This window comes from Sander vitreus, chromosome 14 (genome assembly GCF_031162955.1).
Source record: "Sander vitreus isolate 19-12246 chromosome 14, sanVit1, whole genome shotgun sequence".
In the NCBI taxonomy this organism is placed as follows: Eukaryota; Metazoa; Chordata; class Actinopteri; order Perciformes; family Percidae; genus Sander; species Sander vitreus.
This window is the reverse complement of record NC_135868.1, coordinates 15,181,984-15,204,300: the sequence shown is the minus strand read 5'-3', so window position 1 is coordinate 15,204,300 and position 22,317 is coordinate 15,181,984. Positions and strand designations below refer to the sequence as shown.

Below are 22,317 nucleotides of genomic sequence, written 5' to 3'. Positions count from 1 at the left end.
CAGTGATGTCCTAATCTAGGTCTCGTTAAAGTGATAAATTTCTAAAAGTGACATTTTACAACCAACGTGGCAAGCAAATAAAGGTTTTCTCAGACTTTTTTTTACAAATTGTGTTGATGCTAACAGTGTCTGTTGTGCAGAGGTATGCAGGACATAGACTCAACAAGAATAGTTTCCAAGAAGTGAGTTGCTGCCCTTTTATTAAAATCCTGTCTCTAGGCTTGAACATCATTCTAAAAAAATCACTGATTTTACATCGATTCACCAGGTGTTATGTATGTAGGTTATATATGTGAATGACTGCCAGTGAAATTTCTATGGTTACTGCTCTTAAATCAGAAGATTTTACGTCATGTCAATTTATGTAAGATGTACTTACTTTGTCTTATTGTCCTTAGCCCTACAGGTCAGTTGATTACATGAAAAGAACAGATGTTGATGTCCATATTTAACACAATGCAAAACAGCAAATAACCTAGAAGATATCTGCTGTAATGAATCCCGAGAAAGACTAAGTGACAACTGTATCACTGAATAATACAAGGAGGGAGTTTCTGCTTAAAGAATAAACTAATTACAACAAACTGATAAGAGGTGCACTAGAAGCTGTTTAAAAATATATGTAAGTTAACATCAATCAGATCCTAATGGAGGTTTATTTTACAAATGAAGGTCAGTGTACTTGTCAGGAGGAGTAAAACCCCGCCTGTAAAAATAGTTATATAATGTCCTCTGTGGAGGACATTTATAAAGTCTGAGAAAATAACCCCAATGATGAATTCACACTTTTGGCAGAAAGCCTGAGTTACAAAATGGGAGTGTGGGATTACATCCCCCTTTAAGAATACCATCCAATGATAAAACGACTCTTTGATGCCTGATCTACTGCAAACTATTTATTGGAGGACCCTCCTTAAATGTTGGTAAAATAGTGATCATTAACGTATTTTCTAAAGAGCTTCACCTCCGAAATCAATACCGTTTCTGAGAATACAATACACTAATACTGGCTGTGGAAAATCAATTTGCCACCCTGACCTCAATTGTCATTTCAGATATGAGTAAGAGCAGTGGAACACAGTTTTAAAGAGTTACCGAGAGCGTCGTTCCTGTAGCGTGCTGAAGCCGGCAAAGGACTGACTCCGGATTATGCCGTTGGGCCCTCCGGGGGAGTGAGTGCCGGCCGCCATGATCTCCGGGACACGGGATGACACTCCTGGAGGAAAGACAAACACATATATCCATTACATACAAATCTATTAACAATATTTGGCTGCCGAGTGACCGATTCCAGATCAGGATCAGTAATACATCATTGGTACAACAAAATAAGCCATGGATACCCGACCTGAGCCCGACGGGTCCCGACGGTACCCGACAGGCCGGGCCGGGTTCGGACAGATATTTAGAAATTATGGTCTGGTTCGGGCCGGGCTCGGTCACATCAGCGTGATAAGACATTTGTTGTAAAATGGTGCTGCGGCTACTTTAAGAGAGCTCATGTGTCTGTGTGTGTATGTGTCTATGTGGAAGCTGGTCAGAAAAGAGATAGAGAAAGAGGAGCAGACGTGTAAATGCGACCGGAGCAGGGTTATTCATGTTATAACGGCAGCCCTGGAGGTACAGAGTCTCCCCTGGTTTTCTGATCACGGTCAGAAACGAAGCAAGCAGTGAAGGTTAACACATTGACCATTTTAACAGCTTATTAATGTGAGCTTGTTGCCCCGTGTGCGCTGATGCGCTCATCTGTTGACCTTTCCGAATGCCTTTCTACAGTTGCTTAATAAAAGCTTTCCACACAAACAAACGTATGCCTACATGTGTCATTAGTATGAGAAAAAAAATGAGATTTTAACGGTGTCGGGCTCGGGTCGTGCTCGGACATAAATCTCTTGATGCCTGTCGGGCTCGGGCCGGGCTCGGTCACGGTTCTGTTGGACGCGGGCCGGGTTTGGACAGAAAAATTTGGCCCGATCCGGACTCTACAACAAAAGCATTCTATGGACTCAATTAACACCCAAACCATGTCAAAAGAAAGGTTAATTAGAGTGCAGAGCAGCATTATGCACTGCAGGACAAAGTAGGCCCTTTTGGTGAAGCTTGCCATGTGTGATGTGGACGAGCAGCATTCAGAGCCTGCACTAACATGTCTCAACTGCTCTGGCCTACCTGTCACCACTCATCTGCAAACATACCGCAACTGTTACTTTTTCACATTTTCCTTCCTCAGGCAGGTGTCACAAAACATGACTCGTCACTTTCCGTTAGGTGTTTGTGCATATTTTCTACCTGAAGTAAGAGGTCGACCTTCAAGGCATTTCAGACTGATAACCATTTAAAAGTCATAGAGAGTATCACAAGCAGAAGTCACTACATACATGAGGATTGCACCACAGATTTGAAGTTTTAAAGCCCACGTTTGCCTTCTAGAAATCAACTTTATATGTCTTCTTCTTCTTCTTCTTCTTCTTCATCCGCTTATCCGGGGTCGGGTCGCGGGGGTAGCAGCTCCAGCAGGGGACCCCAAACTTCCCTTTCCCGGGCCACATTAACCAGCTCCGACTGGGGGATCCCGAGGCGTTCCCAGGCCAGGTTAGAGATATAATCCCTCCACCTAGTCCTGGGTCTCCCCCGAGGCCTCCTCCCAGCTGGACGTGCCTGGAACACCTCCCTAGGGAGGCGCCCAGGGGGCATCCTTACCAGATGCCCGAACCACCTCAACTGGCTCCTTTCGACGCAAAGGAGCAGCGGCTCTACTCCGAGCTCCTCACGGATAACTGAGCTTCTCACCCTATCTCTAAGGGAGACGCCAGCTACCCTCCTGAGGAAACCCATTTCGGCCGCTTGTACCCTGGATCTTGTTCTTTCGGTCATGACCCAGCCTTCATGACCATAGTGAGGGTAGGAACAAAAACTGACCGGTAGATTGAGAGCTTTGCCTTCTGGCTCAGCTCTCTTTTCGTCACAACGGTGCGATAAATTGAATGTAATACCGCACCTGCTGTTCCGATTCTCCGACCAATCTCCCGCTCCATTGTCCCCTCACTCGCGAACAAGACCCCAAGGTACTTGAACTCCTTCACTTGGGGTAAGGACTCATTCCCTACCTGGAGAAGGCACTCCATCGGTTTCCTGCTGAGAACCATGGCCTCCGATTTAGAGATGCTGATCCTCATCCCAGCCGCTTCACACTCGGCTGCGAACCGATCCAGTGAGTGCTGAAGGTCACAGGCCGATGATGCCATCAGGACCACATCATCTGCAAAAAGCAGCGATGAGATCCCCAGCCCACCGAACTGCAACCCCTCTCCACCCCGACTACGCATCGATATCCTGTCCATAAATACTACAAACAGGATTGGTGATAAAGCTTAGCCCTGGCGGAGGCCAACTCTCACCTGAAACGAGTCCGACTTACTGCCGAGAACCCGGACACAGCTCTCGCTTTGGTCGTACAGAGATTGGATGGCCCTGAGAAGGGACCCCCTCACCCCGTACTCCCGCAGCACCTCCCACAGTATCTCCCGGGGCACCCGGTTATACGCCTTATCCAGATCCACAAAACACATGTAGACTGGTTGGGCATACTCCCAGGCTCCCTCCAGGATCCTTGCGAGAGTAAAGATCTGGTCCGTTGTTCCACGACCAGGACGGAATCTGCATTGTTCCTCTTCAACCTGAGATTCGACTATCGACAGAACCCTCCTTTCCAGCACCTTGGAGTAGACTTTACCGGGGAGGCTGAGAAGTGTGATACCCCTGTAATTGGCACACACCCTCTGGTCCCACATTTTAAAAAGGGGAACCACCACCCCGGTCTGCCACTCCTTAGGCACCGTCCCAGACTTCCACGCAATGTTGAAGAGGCGTGTCAACCAAGACAACCCCTCCACACCCAGAGCTTTAAGCATTTCTGGACGGATCTCATCAATTCCTGGGGCTTTGCCACTGTGGAGTTGTTTAACTACCTCAGCAATCTCCACCAGGGAAATTGATGCCAATCCCCCTCATCCTCCAGCTCTGCCTCTACCATAGAGGGCGTATTAGTCGGATTTAGGAGTTCCTCAAAGTGCTCCTTCCACCGCCCTATTACCTCCTCAGTTGAGGTCAACAGCGTCCCATCCTTACTGTACACAGCTTGGATGGTTCCCCCTTCCCCCCTCCTGAGGTGGCGAACGGTTTTCCAGAAGTACCTTGGTGCCGACCGAAAGTCCTTCTCCATGTCTTCTCCGAATTTCTCCCACACACGCTGCTTTGCCTCTTTCACGGCAGAGGCTGCAGCCCTTCGAGCCCTTCGGTACCTTGCAACTGCCTCCGGAGTCGTCTGGGATAACATATCCCGGAAAGACTCCCTTCAGTTGGACGGCTTCCCTGACCACCGGTGTCCACCACGGTGTTCGTGGGTTACCGCCCCTTGAGGCACCTAAGACCCTAAGACCACAGCTCCTCACCGCAGCTTCAGCAATGGAAACTTTGAACATTGTCCACTCGGGTTCAATGCCCCCAGCCTCCACAGGGATGCACGAAAAGCTCCGCCCGGAGGTGTGAGTTGAAAGTCTGTCGGACAGGGGCCTCCTCCAGACGTTCCCAATTTACCCGCACTACCCGTTTGGGCTTACCAGGTCTGTCCAGAGTCTTCCCCCACCCCCTGACCCAACTCACCACCAGATGGTGATCGGTTGCCAGCTCCGCCCCTCTCTTCACCCGAGTGTCCAAAACATATGGCCTCAGATCAGATGAAACGATTATAAAATCGATCATTGACCTTTGGCCTAGGGTGCTCTGGTACCAAGTACACTTATGAGCATCCCTATGTTCGAACATGGTGTTCGTTATAGACAATCCATGACTAGCACAGAAGTCCAACAACAAACAACCACTCTGGTTTAGATCAGGGAGGCCGTTCCTCCCAATCACGCCTCTCCATGTGTCCATCATTACCCGACTGGAGCCCCATGCAGGACTCCACTCAAGGTTTCCTGGAACTTTACATGTGTCCAGGAAAAAAAAAAACTATCTAGACAGTCCTATGGCTGAGTTATCTAATCAGCTTCTCCTATAGTTAAGACATCTTTTATCACTGTGTCTATATTTAGCAGCCTGTCTGATTTCAACCTTTTTTATTAAGATGATGTGGAATGCAACATGGCTCACGTGGGCACTTGGGGAACAAGCTGGAAATAGACAGAGAAACGTCCACATATAGCTGTCAGATAATGATGTAGCAGAGATGAAGTGCCCAGAGGGAAGAATCCAGTGAGATAACTGAATCACAGTTTCAGCTAGCATGTTGAGATTTTGTCCAGATGATGATGACCATGGTGCTCGTGGCAGCATGTTGGCATTTAAAGTTAAAAGGGCAGTTCAGTGGATATTTAAAAAAAAAAAAACTATACAATGGACAGTTCACCCCAAAATCAACAATGGCATTTGGCTTGTTGTGCTCAAAGAGCTCAACTGACCACATGCTGATCTCAATGTTAATAGTGTGTGTTTTCTGTAAATCTGTATCACTTCACAACTGAGCTAAAGGCAAAGTATCGTGAACACATAAATGCCTGGAGGAGAGAGACATATTTGTCAAATCAAATAAACTCCACTAACAAGCAGAGGGATCTGTGAAGTCTCAGTATTCAGATCTCCTGTTAGCCTGCTTCTCTTCCTCACACAAACAAGATAAACCGTCCCGCCGCATCATTAGTTAAACAACTTTAAAAAACGAAGTGACGAGCAAAACACTACATTTTTCTGTCAGTTTGTTTGTCACTCTGTTTGTGCGGCCTTGTTTTTGTAGGTGCCCTTTTTTTTCCCCCCCTGATCGATCTGTCTTTCTGTCACCAGAGTACAGACTACCTTTGTGTGGAGCTCATTTCGTCATGCAAACACACACACACACACACACACACACACACACACACACACACACACACACACACACACACACACACACACACACACACACACACACACACACACACACACACACACACACCTCAGTGCTACAAGCAGTTGAGCAACCTGATATCTCCTCCTTTGGTCTGTGTGACAGACAGAGAGCCACACAAAGACCCGGCACGGGGTCCGAGGAAAGAGTAGAGCCTTGTTTTTTGCCGGGGGACAATAGGCCGGTGAGACTGATACTGTTCAGGCTATTAATAGCAGCTAGCTCATTTTAACACTGAGGACCCTGATGGCCGTGACTCAGTAAATGAGTCATCAGGTCCAATTGCTGGATAGATGTTTTGGCCTCAAACAGCGTATTCTGGTTTGATTGGTAAGACGTTGCCAAAAATACACCTTGTTTGGTTCTACAGACTGGTTGCCTATCTATTATATTCTATGTAATTTCGAATTGTAGGCTAACCACAGCTAGTAAAATATGGTTGAAATTAATATCACAATAGTATTGCTGCAAAAATCAATTTTTCTTGTTCGTTTTTAGTCACAACTTGCTCAGAATCGTTCATTTGGATGACAGAAATTTGCAGAATAAAATTTGTATAATCATATCATCATGATATTATTCTATTGAATTACAATAATCAGTAATATTGCATTATCGCCTTGCTCTAGCCACAGTTGGTACCAGGCTAAAGTCCATACAGGAGAGCAGCAATTAGCCCGAATGCTCTAAAGCATTTTGGTCCATTTTGGTTTCTGGATGCTCAACAGCACAGTTTTCTGTCTTGCCATGTTTGTCTCTCTGACTTTCTGACTCACCCTCCTAAAAGAGGAGCAGTGGGTGGCAAATGATACATGCTACATTTTGTTACCTAATGTTCTCTGGATAATCACAGAACTGGCTGGATACTGTTCCCTGCACTTCTTCCGTTTCCCGAAGGAGTTCTCATAAATTTGTTTTTTCTGACCAACAGTCTGATACCCAAAAATATTTAATTTACTATAACAAAGACAAGAAAAAGCAGCAAAACCCAAACATTTTTCAATTTATTATCATATAAACCACAAAAAAGCCAATTTGCACATTTAAGAAGCTAAAATCAACAAATGTTTGGCATTTCCTTGATAGATTATCAAAATTGTTAGTTTGGGAACTCCATGAATGGTTTCAGCACCATGTCTAAGCCTAGTTTCTATGCTCAAATAAAGAAAAAGCCAATGATACATGCTACATTTTGTTACCTAATGTTCTCTGGATAATCACAGAACTGGCTGGATACTGTTCCCTGCACTTCTGCCGTTTCCCGAAGAGTTCTCATAAATTTAGACGGACGAGAGATCCTGGACACTGCCCATAATGATACCAGGTGGTATGAGCGGTTTAGTTTCAAGTCCCTTCCATACTCTGATGGTAGTTCTGCCCATGATGAGGAACAGAGGTAATAAGAGTACAACTTACTGTCAGCAGAGAAAAGTGTTTGTCCTACATTAATTTATCAGGGACTCACCCATCCACTGCTGGATTAATGTGACACTTCATAAAAAAGAAAATCATCTTCTTTCCCTCAATAACAAAGCCAATACCTGCATTTTTACATCAGCTGTTTTTTTCTAACTAATGAGTCATTTTTCAAGCAAAAATGTCAAACTAGCTTCTCAAATGTCAGGATTGGCTGCTTGTCTTTGTCATAGTAAATGGAATATATACAAAATGAGCTTGCTGTGCAATCACATATAATCTTCTGACTCTCATCTCATCAGCTGTCCCTCACAAAGCACTTCTCAATGTGAAATCAGCCCTGGTGATATGTTTATTATTTCCGTTCTGATTAGAGATAGAGGTAACAGGGTGTACTCAACTCAGTTTGCACTATTATCAAACCTAAGTGCTGTTCCTCACCAACAGACAGTGTCTAAACCGGACACATTACATTCTCTTAAGTTCTCTTCTGGTGATTTAAAATTTGCGCTATTAAACACAAGTTCACTCTCTAGTAAGAGTTTCTACATTAATGATATCTCGACTTTCGAATACTTTTTGAACATTTGTCAATTGCTCTTGTAAAATTTGATAAAGTAATTTTCCTTGGCCAGTCTCTGACCATTTTTGTGTGTTCTTCAGTTTCTCTCTCCGTACTCAAAGTAAGTGTTCAGAGCATTACAAGGCATTTGCTTTGCTTAACACTGGCTTTGCTTAACACACTTGACTGTGTCCCACCTCTTATAACCAGGAAACGCACTCGGACGAAAATGCCACCATGGTTCACCAACTACACTCGTGCACTCAAGCAGAACTGCAGAACTTGAACGCAGGCAGTGGTGGCGGAAGTACTGAATCTCAGTACTTAAGTAAAAGTACAACTAACCAGAGACATATTTACTTTAGTAAAAGTATAAGTACTATACCATTTTAAATGGTAATATGCAAATAAGAAAAAAAGTTGATTATTTGGTTAGTTTGCACCTTGGTCAGTGAGGGCACTGTGTCTAGCGACCCGTGATTTACGGGGTGGTTCAGTTATTTTGATGCTGAGCTTCGACAGTATCCATACTGTCCACTACCACAAGGCCTGGCTTTAAAAAAAAGTTCCTATCCTAAACAGCATAAAACGGAAGTATGTTGTTAGAATCGGAATGCGGTTGGTTTTATTTATGGATGTATTTTAAGACGGTTTTATTTCCTTTAACCATGGGAGCGTAAGCAAATAAAGTGTGTGAAGCAGCGGAAAAGGGGGAGCGGATGTGAAGATGTCCAGCCAAATAAATAAGATATGAACCCGTCTTACGCAGCCTGGCGGAGAAGTAAAAAACACTGTGGAGAGAAATAGATGGCAACTGTGATTTAAAAACAGGAATAATAAAAAAAAAAAAAACATTTTCATTTTCGCTGGAGGCTGTATTACCGAGGGTCAGCGGCGCTGCGCCCAGGCTCTGAAGCACCAAAGCCGGCTTGGAAGCCGATGAAGGATCGGCGGTGCCCCATATCTACGGCAACCAAACTTCACTGGTGAGACAAACGTGTGACGGTCAGGAAGACGTTTTGACAGGGGGAAAAACTGATCAGAAAATGTAACAAAAATATAACGGAACGTTGTAGAAATGTAGTGGAGTAGAAAGTATAGATAGTTGCAGCAAAACGTAACGAAGTAAAAGTCAAAATAATGCACTATTGATTCTACTTAAGTAAAGTACAGATGTGTGAAAAATGTACTTAAGTACAGTAACTAAGTATTTGTACTTCGTTACATTCCACCACTGAGAGCAGGTGGCGCAAATCTAAGCATGCGACTTCTCACGTGACAGAGTTTTAGGACAAATAAAATCAGATCAACACTAATAAAAAATAATCCACGGTTTCTGTTTGGCACTGTGGCTAAACTCACTAAAACTACAACCTACATACTAGATCCATTACCATCTAACCTTTTTAAAGAGCTATTTCCTGTTTTACGTAGATATCTTCTTATTATATAAAACCACTGTTATTAAACCGCTGCTTAAAAAAACAAATACTGACCCACAAGTTCAACAATTACAGGCCAATCTCTAATCTACCTTTTATGTCAAAGAGTTGACTTTAAGGTTCTTTTTTAACATGCAAGGCCCTGCATGGACTCGCACCACCTTATTTATCTGAGCTTATTACACCATATACACTGGCACACACTCTCCATGCCCTTGATGCTGGTCTTTGGTCATTCTCCTAGTAAACAAAAAAATCTGTTGGTAGTAGAGCATTCTCCTACCGTGCTCCTCATCTTTGGAATGGCCTCCCACTAAATGTTAAAGAAGCTCACACAATTGACATTTTTAAATCTAGATTGAAGACCTACCTCTACTCATTATACTACAGCCAACCATAATGCACCATCCTTTCTGAGTCCTTCACAAACAAGCCTTTACACTTATTCTGTTATGTTGCTGGTTTTGAATTGTTTATTATTACTGCTTTAATGTTGTTCAATTGTTTTGTTGCTGTCTGTTATTTCTGTGTTCCTTTAATTGTAAAGTGCATTGAGCCCATGTTTAATGGTGATTTTTCACTTTAAATAAAATTTGATTGACTGATTGATTTAGGTTTTAGACAATGATGGGTGAACAAAACAGGAGAGTAACATATTTGTCATTTACTCAATGTTATACGAAATATAGCCTAGTTTTTACTCTGTGTTTTTGCAGTATACATTTTGGCATGAGTGGTATGCTAAACGTTCACACTCACGTCCAGGCTTCTGGATTTTCCCAAAACTTTTCCCAGCCTTAGCAAACCCCTTCAAAACAAACTAAATCAATGGTCCCCACGTATAAAGACACACACACACACACACACAACCTCACAAAGAGTTGAGTTCAGTCACTGAATCATAAAAACCTCCGCACCTCTTAGTGTCACCGCTCATCTCAACTAAAGAGCCTTTCAGAATGAGAACAACAATGCCAACTCTCGCAGTGTGTTCTGGTTTGGTGCCAGCCGTTACCCCGTGATGAATACAGCCGCCATTCAAGTCCACTCACTGGTCTTTCTTCTCTGACGTTCACACACTAACAGCCTCAAATGCCCTCGACAAGGTGTGAGAGTGTGTTTCTTTGTGGAATATGTGAACATTAGATTGATCAGTATGCTGAGCTGCGATTTGGCAAGAGCAAATAAACAAAAGAGACACACACACACACTTGTGAGGACACTCATTGACACACATTACACATTACATTTCTTATATCCTTACCCTAACCATCACAGCTAGATGCCCCAACCCTTACCCTAACCTAGACCTAATTTTAACCTGAACCTTAAGAAAGGTTAAAAATGGTTAGTAAAGGGGGACCAGCATGAGAGAACATGTCGGTCAGTGCATGAGGAATGAGAAAGTGTCTAGGAAGACACAGGAATGTCTCGACGGACCACTACAGCCTGACTGATTAGCTGGACTGGTTAGCTGAGTTAACAATGCTGCTAGCGTACTAATCTACTAGCAAGTTTACTGCTGGCAGACCACTATTTGCTGTGGGAGTTTTTTTTTTATTTATTTATTTATTTTTTTATTGTTGTTGTTGTTGCTTCTGTTCTCCCTACTCTCTCTACATCTCACTCTCATTGTCAGTCTTTCATACAAATGTATATTGATTGTAAAATAAACCTTTCCTCTACCCATGAAGAATACTGATGAGGTAAGTTCTTATTGATTTATTTTATCATTAAAAACTTGTCCTCTTTTATGAAGTTTGCAGCAATCACAAAAGAGGAGACGGAGATGAGAAGAAGCAGGTAAGTTGGAGAAGATCTTTGTTTTAAGACAATGAAAATGTGCAAAATAGACTCCAACTCAATATCAGGAATATTGCTCATTGTGTCCACCTCACTCTCTCCTTTTATAGTCACACACACACACACACACACACACACACAGTGCATTTCACTATCTTTGTGGTGACCCGTCATTGACATAATGCATTCCCTAGCCCCTTACCCTAACCTTAACCATCACAACTAAATGCCTAACCTTAACCCTTACCCTAACCGTAACCTAATTCTAACCCTAAAACCAGGTCTTAACCCTCAAACAGCCCTTTAAACTTGCCAGCATTTTGGCCCCAAAAAGCTGGTTGGACAAAAATGTAGTTAAACAAGAACACACACACACACACACACACACACACACACACACACACACACACACACACACACACACACACACACACACACACACACACACACACACACACACACACACACACACACACACACACACACACACACACACACCTGAGTGTGTATTGGTGTGTAAAAAAACAAAACAGCATCAGCTCGCAGTGCATATTAAGAACAGGAGCCCTTATTCTTAATGCCGGTATAAATTAGCCTTACCATGGCAACAACAGACAAAATGAGATGAAGTGTGTTACGTAAAACAACGGTTATGAGCCAACAGCCAAGAAGTAGGACACACGCCCTCGTGTTACAGGGCCAAGGCTTTTAAAGCACCCATCCTTCATTTTAAAAAAAGGTTTTTTTTTTATATATTCAGATCTTTTACAGATGCTGCTTTAAATGTCATTAAAAGCGTCCTTAAACTGCCTGTCATTGTCCCTTCCTTTCTAATTTAGTTTCTGCATTTAATATGGCAGGAAGTCCAGATTAAAATAGGAAGAAAATAAAGAATAAAGCAGTGAGGAGTTGAGGAGAGATTTGAAAGGAGAAAAGTGTATAAAAAGAGGCAGCAGTCTGGTTACAAGATACAAACAATCAGACATCTGTTGAAACAGAACAAATACAAGAGATTATAGTGATGATATACTGTTTACATCACTGGAAATGGACTAACATGTTCCAACACAACCTGTAGGTTGCAAGCGTGTGCCTGAAAGCTGCTCAGTTATTCCTTGATCAGTGTGTCTGTGTCTGTGTGAACTGGTTCAGTGAGAAAGGTAACTGCTGGTGTGGCTCCAAATTGGGATAAAACTGGCTGGAGGCTGCCATCCTTGAGCAAAATCATATTACAGTGATTCTTTCTGTCTTTTTCATTTCCTGTAATCATGTTCAAACCTGAAAACAAGAGTGAGGAAACCTGACAGAGCTTTGTTTTGTTTTACATGAGCAAAGCTGCTTGTTTTGGACCTTTCAAGAGTCTCAAACACATTAAAAAAGAAACTAAGGTAGCTTCATTTTAGTCTACTAAGCATGCTCATAAAACACCAGTGCATGTAAATCAAAAGTTTCCTCAGTTAAGATTTAAGACTTGCAGCAAGACATCCTTAAATTTGAACGCTTTACAGATTAGACATAATCCATGCTTGCATAACGTGCATAAGATTAATTTTAAAATGAAGGGCAAGGCAGTATGTTTTAATCCCACTTTCATCACGTGTCCCATTAACCTGTTGACCATTTTGGAAAGAACATGTTTTAAATCCAAAGTTCCCTGCAGGTAAATTGTACGACATTGACAAATATGCCTGCAGATATTGCAAATGTATGCATGCGAATTTCGCCGGACAACACCATATTGTAAACCAAAACCATACTAAGCAATACATTGAGAGTTGTGTGGAGCTGATAGTCTTAATTAGATTTGTATCAACTCATTTGGCAATGGCTTGAATGTAACGGAAGTTCATTAATATAAAATAGTTGCGCACTATAGGTTTAAATGACAATGTGTACATGAAAAGGTGTTGCTTGTAGTGATGAACCCACATACAATTATCACCCAACTCTGCAGTTCCCCTCGGGTCTACTGAGCTTTTTAGCAACTTTCAGCTCATTGTTTTGGTTTTCAGACCTGCGACTTAACTGTTTTGGTTCACTCTCAACTGGGTTGTCAGCAGGCAGCTATTCAGGGATAACGCTCTACAAATCCACTGCTGGTGAACATAGCGGAGCATTTAGCTGCTAAAGAGCCAAATACACACACACACACAGAGGAAGATGTTGTAAATAACTTGACCTGTTGACAGTCAGGAATTCATCAAAAGCTTTAAAGCGGAGAATAGAGACTCTGTTATGGCTGCAGTCACCTGTACTCTGTCACCTCTAGGATGACAAATAACATTTTTACACTCTGACTAAAGACTAAGAGTGACCAGAATGGGGTTCCAGCAATCCCATTACACAGACAAAACACACAAAAGAAACAATGGGCAGTACAGAATTTTCAACACGTCCTGTGTGATGCAGCTATGGCGCGATGACACCTCAGGTACAAAAAGAATCAATAGCTCGGTCAATAGTCATCCCTACAGATGTGAGCAATGGCTCTTTGTAACAGTCATTTTGAACGGCCACAATGGTGGAACATTCCAGAAGGAACTCAAACGTTCACAACAATGAACTGACACATGGTGGTAAAGACAAAGTAACTGATGACCTATTTCACAAGTCAACGTGTTACAGTCAAATTACAAGTTACAGTTTGAAAGAATTAGATTTTGTTCATTTATGCTTCACGCTGCGTATCAGGACCTTATCTAGCCAAAACTAATCAAGCTGCCTGAAATCCTTACCCAAATAATCCAAATCTTCTGATCTCAGACATCCTCCCATGGCGAATGACTTACCAAAAAACAACCAAGAGACAGTGCCAGCTCCATCACATGAAAGTCGAGATAGGTCAGAAATGTTGCCATCAAGCTACAGAAATAGAAACACGCAAACATTAAATCTGACATCTAATTTTCAGATATAGGTTTTAGAGAGCAGGCGGGTATTTTAGGCCAGTGTTGGAATTATGTGTCCCCTCAATCAGTACACATAATTAGTATACTAAATATATTTCTTTTGAGCCACCATGTTTAACAAGAACCAAAGCTTGTTTCTGTCAACCTTGACATTTCCCCAGCGTTCAAAGGCACTTTTTGCTATTTACACCCCTATTGTGTGTGTGTGTGTGTGCGTGCGTGCGTGCGTGCGTGCGTGCGTGCGTGCGTGCGTGCGTGTGTCTAAATACATTCACATTTCGTTAAGTTGCCATTATAGTCACTTCATTCTAATAATATGTCATCAGTGTCCTGGTGGGGCAGTGCATGCAGGAAGAATTAAGGCCAGGATATAAAGTGGCATTTAAATGTACAGATGACCAGATTAACTGAGGCGTGTCCGGACTGAAGTTACAGTCAGGCAGCTGCTGCTGACATTTCAGCAGCGTGTAATCACTTGGGAGAACTGTAAGCCATACGGATAAATACACAATCCAGATGAATGGGCTCAAATATTATTTTTATGAAATTGAATACATTATTAGACAGTATAATAGAAATCAGCTGAGAGACAAGAGCTTAAGATAAAAGCACGTGTCTGTTGCCGACTTGAGTATCGACATACTGACAACAAAGACTATAAATGCTGCAGCCAAATGAAGTAGTGCCATGACATCATCACCAGGAACTCTGATAACAATGCACATCCACATCCACCATGCCATCACCAGGATGATCCACTCAGTACCAATGCTGCTTTGCAGGGATTATAAACAATAACACAATAATAATACATATAAAAAACACAGCTTGTCAATCAAATGCAGATGTCAAGATTTTGGTTTATATTTGAAAGCCTGTGGACTAGTTTGTTCTCATTTAGATCCATCTAAGTGACTCCAGGCAGTGACCCCATAACACAACATGCAGCTTCTGAACACAGCATTTTTGGCTACAGGGATTTCCAGGAGACGTGGATTACCCTTTTACCAAAGCCTTTGCTGCTGAACTTGTATGACCATGAAAGGCTGGAGGTGAAGCTCACCTACACTTATTGAAAGTCTCACAGACTCAGGGTCATATTTATGATGGTTAGTTCATGGGAGAGCAACCTAAAGGAGAACTCTATTGATTGTACACATAGTCTGTTTACAGGTCTAAGGGAGTACTACTGCATATGTGAGCAGTGTAAAGCAAATACATTTCTCAAGTGATGTCACTTGAGTCAGCGTCGGTTAGGTCTGAAGACTACAAGTTTGAAAATAAAAAAAATCTAGATCGGCATTGGGGGTAATGTAGGTTGTGACAGGAAAAGAGAATAAATGGAATAAACACTGTGGGTGCAATTTACAAACAGAAGTCACTGTGGATTTATGCTCCGCTCATTCCTCCTGCAGCCTTGACTAAGCCATTACTATAATGTTAACAACTGAATAACAATTTACCAATGGCTGGGCAAAAAGAAAAATACAGTACATCAAGAAATAATGACAACAACAAAAAAGAAAAATGACAAAAGCGACAGTTCCGCATGTTCCTGAAAAGAGCTCCCCCTGGCAGAGAAATAGAGGGGATAATTATTCCTCTTTTCCCTAACCTGTGGTTTCAATGTTTTTTTTTCATTTCAACTAACTGTGGAGATGTCACGCTGTTTGGGGTAAAGACACAGCAGGGGATCGAGGAGATATGAAGTGCATTTTGAGACAATGGCCACTTGCAGAGCATTATACTGGAAATTAAACAAATTAAATATCGAAGTTGTACACAAACATGAGCACCCTCACTACTTAAATTTTCTAACAATTAGTGTTGATTATTTTGATTTTAGAAGTAGTTCTATAGAGAGTTGTGACGGATAAGAGAAAATGAAACATCAAAAACAAACAGCGACAGTAGAGACACAGTTGGAGAAAAACAACAACAAAAACAAGGATGATTCAGACACTGACTGTAAAAACATGCAAATCTGTGGGCGATGCTACAGATAAGAAGTTATACAGACACTGATACATGTCATCCATTGCACCGTTTAAAAAGCTGATCATAATGTAACCTCATTCACCCGCCTGTTCACTAACCCCAGCCTCTCTACACACACAGCTGTTCACATACATTGGTAGCACACATCTGGCCCTGCTGAGTTCTCCTGTATGGATTACTGCCATTCTTTATTCTATTTTTTTATGGCTTGTGTCAGCTTTTATCTGCGGTGTAAGACCGAGACCGAGCAGGAAAGATGAGAGGGAGAAAAGGGAGGACATGCAGAAAAGGTCAAGAGACACTCAAAAACACACAGTGTTCCCAGTGTGCTGTAGCCTAGTGAGCATAAGTGCATACTTGGGACATGCAGTTGAATCAAATATAGTGTGATTTATCAATTCAGATCATAATAATCACACTAAACCACTCATGAATATAATTAGGGCTCAGGTGAATCATGTGCAACATAATCCAAGTCTTTGGTAGCCAAACCAATAATGTTTTGCTCCAACAGTCTTATATCTTCATGAGTATCCCCTGTGTTTTTCTCAGTGCTATCACCAATAATTGTAGTGGAGATGGATAGCTTTCCGCTTAGTGGCCTTACAAATTTGAAATGCCGTTTTTACAGCACAACTGAATTTTAAATGTGACCTTTTCCTCTACAACACAGCGGTAAAAAATGACATAAAAACTCAATCTTTCAGTCTGATGTGACATTTAGTGATCCCACAGTACCACATCTCGGGCTGAAACTAATTATTTCCATTATCGATTAGAAAGTTGATTTTTTTTTTGTCAATGCCAAATATGTTGTGTGTCTACCAATTTTTCTTTTTTTAACAGTTAAAAAACCCAAAGAGATTCAGAAAGGGTCAGACAGGGAAAAGCTCTTAATACTCGCTTTTGAGAAGCTGCAACCTACAAATGTTTTACAATATCAACTTAAAGGGGTAGGCCATGTCAAGGACTTAGTATTGATCATCCAAAAAGTTGGGGGACTTGTGAGAGAAGATTAAAACAAAACAAGTATCCAATCAAAGTAGTATAGGCAAGATATAATGACTTTTAGTCTAGACTCTAGGTCAAACACCAAGGGCTGGATCCTACAATTCCTATAATGCAACGTGATTTGTCATTTGACCCTTGCTGCCTGTAAATGCTCACGTTATTCAAACTCAATACCTCAAGTTTGTCACCAAGGCTTTCTATTAAGAAACTTGTTGTCTCTATTATCCAACCCATACATGTAACGCTTAGGTAGACTAATTTTCTGGCTGATCAACTTATCAATTCAGCACTGACCATATCTACTGTGTTTCCAGCTACAACAGTGACATTTCTGGGTTATGCTCTGACCAACGATATATTGTGTTGCAGCAGGAGAGGCAGAAAAGAGAAAACGTCATCCTAGCAATGACTCGCCTCAAGGCGAAGGAGCAATGTCATCCCTCCGCCCCTTCCCTCCTCTTTAATTTATTTGACATCACACAGCTGTGTGTCACGGCAAATCCGAGGCAGCTGGGTAACGGTAACACCCACTTCCCCGGTGCCTCCGAGAACTCAACTTTGTGACAGAAGAAACCAATCGCAAAAGGTGCAAAAAGTCTCGTCTCAAAAAGCTGCAAAGGTGTCTGGGAGTAAATGTGATCACAGCGTTGTGTATACTGGGTAAGATGAAGAGTCAAAAAGAAAATCTGCACAAATGACGAGGAAGAACAGTGAGAGGCAACAGAGGTAACAACTAAACAAGCAGAAGAGACAGGGGGCTGGGAAAAAAGTACAGCACTGATTGTTGCTGAGAGATCCATCACGATGTTGACAGCACATGTACAACTTATTACAAGTAACTATGAAGACAACTGTCAGGACAGCTGGCACTGGATGTGTCACACCAAAATTGTATCTGCATGGTGTTCTCATGCTGGCAAACAAACAAACAGACATAAAACCATCATAACACACAGATGTGTACCAATAGTGTCTTTTCCAGCTGCTGGATGCTGCAGAGGGAGCACCACAAATACCAAAACAGACAGATTATCAGCTTAAGACCCTAAAACGCTTATGGCAATCATAGCGCCGCTCCAGCTCCCAGCTGCTCCAGCCAGAGGTGTGTGTATGACAAATATCATGTGTCACACATGATGTATAGTGTAGCATGTGCCATGTGGTGCATTTCTGTCCCCTCATAGCATGGCCACACAGTTTGGAGGAGAGGATTAAAGGGCAACACACACACACACACACACACACACACACACACACACACACACACACACACACCAGGGGAAGGGGTGAGGATGGGTTCAACAACCCCCTTCCATACATTTTCTGTCTGTATCCAGGAGGAGAGTAGAGGAAGGGGGGGATGGACAGATGGGAAGGGACTGTAAGAACTAGAAACACATGGAGGAAGGGTGGGGGGGTAAGTGATGGAAAAAAATAAAATAATAAAAGATGGAAAACCCAAGGGTGGACATTCACATTGACGGATGCCCCCCACACACGCACATAGGTCTGGGCACTAATTAGTCCATTAGCAGCACAAAATTGTTCAGGTTATCATTTTTCATACATCACTGCCTCTTATTCATGCTTTGAGCAGAGAAAAAAAAGACACAAACATGTACGCACTTTGCACAAACATGCATTTGTATATATGTGTGTGTTGTCTGGATATGACTTTCATGTGATATACTAACTGCCAGTGGGCTATACATATTCTTTCCTCACTCTCATTCACAGGAATTGTCTGAGGCACAGATTGTGGTTAAGCAGCCCTGTCCTCAGTAACCCTTATACAGGCCAAAGCTATTGTATCTTCGCTCACTGATACACAGCTGAGAGTACTGGTTGTATAAGAAGCAGAGGGCCTGTGAAGACAGCTGAGCATATGCAGTATTTACTTTTCTATTCTTTCATTTCATCTCACACCTAGAAAAACAAGATAACAGTCTACATCCACGCTAGCAGCTCTGTGAGGCAGTAAGATTTGAGCTGAATGCTAAGGTTGGCATGGTAACATGCTAAGTGACAATGCCAACATGTTGATGTTTAGCCAGTATATTGTTTACAATGTTTAGTGTTTGTTTAAACCTTAGTTTAACTTCAGGGTTAGCATGCTAACATTTGCTTTCTCTGGGGACCATGATTGTCTGTACAAAATGTTATCTACATCCATCCAATAGTTAAGATATTCAAGTCTGGACCAAAGGGGTTCTTCATCTCTTCTCTTCTCTCGCCTTGCTCTGTTCCCATCTCACCTCCACTCCTCATTCTTCATTCCTCCCAGCTTATCGTTTCCACAGTCCCAGTCAACACTCCACTCCCTGCGTCTGCCCCTCCCTCCACATACATCTTAACCCCAGAGTAACAACCACAACCCACCTATTTGACACCAGAAATTCCCAACACACATAAAATACCTCCCACCCCCTCTGAGGAGGTTGTGATTGTAGAGTCATGAGTGTAGGACATGTTGAGACAGGCGAGCAAGGCCAGACCACCATCTTAAGCCCAGATAACCCTTGACTCAGAGCAGTAGGGACGGCCTCTTTATCAGACTGGTGTTAATAAACCACAGTCTAAATGGAGGTTTGTCACAATTAACGCCACACATCATGAATCACTTTGCCCCAACAGACTTGCTCCAAACAAGAGGTGTAAAAAGTTGAGACCTAACTCAGTTTCTAAAATAATACTAGTTTGTATGCACTGTGACAGACATATCAAAACAACTGTCTGCTATTTATGTAAAAAGAATGACCCATTTTTCCCAAAGGGAACCTTAAAGTTCCATCAGAGAACCAGAACAAAATCAACTTCTTGCCAGTTATATCAGAGCAGCTTCCCAGATGAAGACCAGGGGTTGAGTTAAATTTGGAAGTCTGGATCATGGAAACTCAGCAGGAGATTTTACTTCATTATTTAAGTATTTTATCTCACAGTGCATCCAGAGCATAGAAAACCTCCAAGTGAAATAATGTATCTCCCATTCCCAATGGAGCACTTTAACATTCAGCAGCCTACACGCCTTATGAAATAACTATCAGCTGTGAAAACTTTAAGGAGGCACTCCTCCTGTAAAAATGCAAGGCCTACATTTCCCTACAAAAACCACACATATGCTCACAGATGGAAAGACACACACACACACACACACACACACACACACACACACACAGTTCTTGAGAAAAAGAAAAAAGGTCAAGTGCCCCGTGTGTGAGATGTCAATAGACTTTAAAGCACTAAAGTCTTCATCATGGCTGCTAGCACAATGCACCTTCAGGTCATAGTTCTCCTCCTTCCTTTGCTTCGTTATTTACATAACCTTCATAATCTGCTTCTATTGAATTGGCTGTGTGAGACGGCCATTGAGGCTACTCTAGAATAATGAAGCTAAATGAAAAGTCAGAGGATCACCGAAGTCATTAGGATTCATCATCTGGAAACTATCTGTATACAATTTCACACCGATCAATCCAATAGTTGTTGAGATATTTCACTCTGGACCAAAGTGGTGGACTGACCAGCATGGCTAAAAATATCTCTAAACTACGAGTCTGAACAGAAGACAGTTTCTGGCCAAAAACCTATAACAGTTGATCACATTAACCAAGGCATACAATATCACCAAGTAAAACATTTTTAAATGGGCTGTAAAAGTTCACAAGCCTTAAGGTTTAGTCAAATTGCCCACTGGATATTAAGATGCTTGCTAATTTTGTTGCTATGAGTAAAAACTAAGCAACCACAATTACTGTATTGATTATAATCTGCTATATGATGTTTTGACTTCAGATGGTGGACCATGTGCTCCTTAGTGAATTAATCGGGTAGTTAAAATTAGCGGGCAACAATTGTGATATTTGATATTTTTTTCAAACAGTGCCAAACCACCTCAGGTTGCAGCATTAAAAAAATGTGAAGATTTTCTTTCTTTGAATTATAGGATAGAAAATTTAATATATTTGGGGTTTGGACAAAACAAGATATTTGAAGACGTCACCTCGGACTCCCATCTTTCATTATTTTCTGACATTTAATGGACAATTGAGATGATAAATGGCAGATTTATCAATAATGAAAATACTCTTTAGGTCGTTCAGGAGATGCTGGAATGCTGACATTCCTTTAAAATCACATTCACGTCAACATTTGCAGTTGTTGTGTTTTAGCAGTTTGGGGAAAACCCAACAAAACGAACCAAGCGTCTGAATTTCCTCCAAACCACACAGTCATAATTCCTTTAATGAGACTTCGGAGAGAAAGAGGAGGAAATAAGTGCTTGTGTGTGTGTGTGTGTGTGTGTGTGTGTGTGTGTGTGTGTGTGTGTGTATGTGTATAAGTGAAACAGAGAAAGTGAAAGACGGAGAGAGAGAGAGAGAGTAAAAATAAGGAGGGAGAAGAAAGAAGGCTGAGACTGAGGGAGCAGATGCAGGGGATAAAAAGCCGGCTGGGGTAAAGTAGAGAGAAGGTGAGGGGAGTCTGAGAACATACGCTGGTCTTGCATCCCTGCAGCCTGTCTCGGCTTGGCACAAACGCTACCCCCTCGTCTCCAGCCCCCTTCAAACAGCTTAGCCATGACCCAAACAGGCTGGCAGGGAAGCAAAGCACATCCACTTAACCATATCAAAGTCAGCCTGGCGCTGCACTGAAAGAGCATTTAGCCCAGAAAAAAAACACTTTTTTTTCAGAAACAGCATGAGCGGCCAGGGGGAAAGCTTTGCTGCAAGCTGCATGTTTATTTGGGTGAATGTGTCCTGTTAAGTGTATTGGAACTGGCTGAGAATTTAGGACTTCTTATAGCCTAACAAATTGTTGCTTTTGATCAAGTTGGAGGACATGCAGCTGAAAAGATAACATCAGCTCAGTTGGCAGGCTTTTAAAAAAAAGGAGGGGATTTTAAAATATCAAGGAATTCGCACTTGTCTCTAGGTAGGTAGGGTGTTTTTAAAGCCCAGAATGAAAAGAGATTTGCAGACCATCTGGCAGGTAGAAAGCTTCTAACAACTGGAGATATCTCCTGACAGAACAGTCAAGGCTGCTCACTTTGCAGACAGACACTTTCTCTTCAGTTCTGCTGCTCTGGTTCAGCTGGCAGATCCACTGTGGGTGGTATCAACATGCAATACACGACAAAAGGCTGATACCCTTTGACCTCCATCCTCAACAAACCTGGAGGGGCATTTTTAAAACCACTGACCTGATTCTCCCACATTTAACTTTTGCACTCATCAG

The 22,317-nt window shown here is 42.2% G+C and overlaps 1 protein-coding gene across 6 annotated transcripts in view; it reads right to left on the bottom strand.

The window, feature by feature from the left end:
* Window positions 1-22,317, bottom strand: part of ripor2 (RHO family interacting cell polarization regulator 2) — a 67,625-nt gene that overhangs the window by 27,788 nt on the left and 17,520 nt on the right. For all 6 annotated transcript variants that reach the window (XM_078267373.1, XM_078267372.1, XM_078267374.1 and 3 more), the window contains exon 2: window positions 1,096-1,216. In XM_078267373.1, the coding sequence (XP_078123499.1) occupies window positions 1,096-1,216 (121 nt within the window). The remainder of the gene's footprint in view (window positions 1-1,095; window positions 1,217-22,317) is intronic.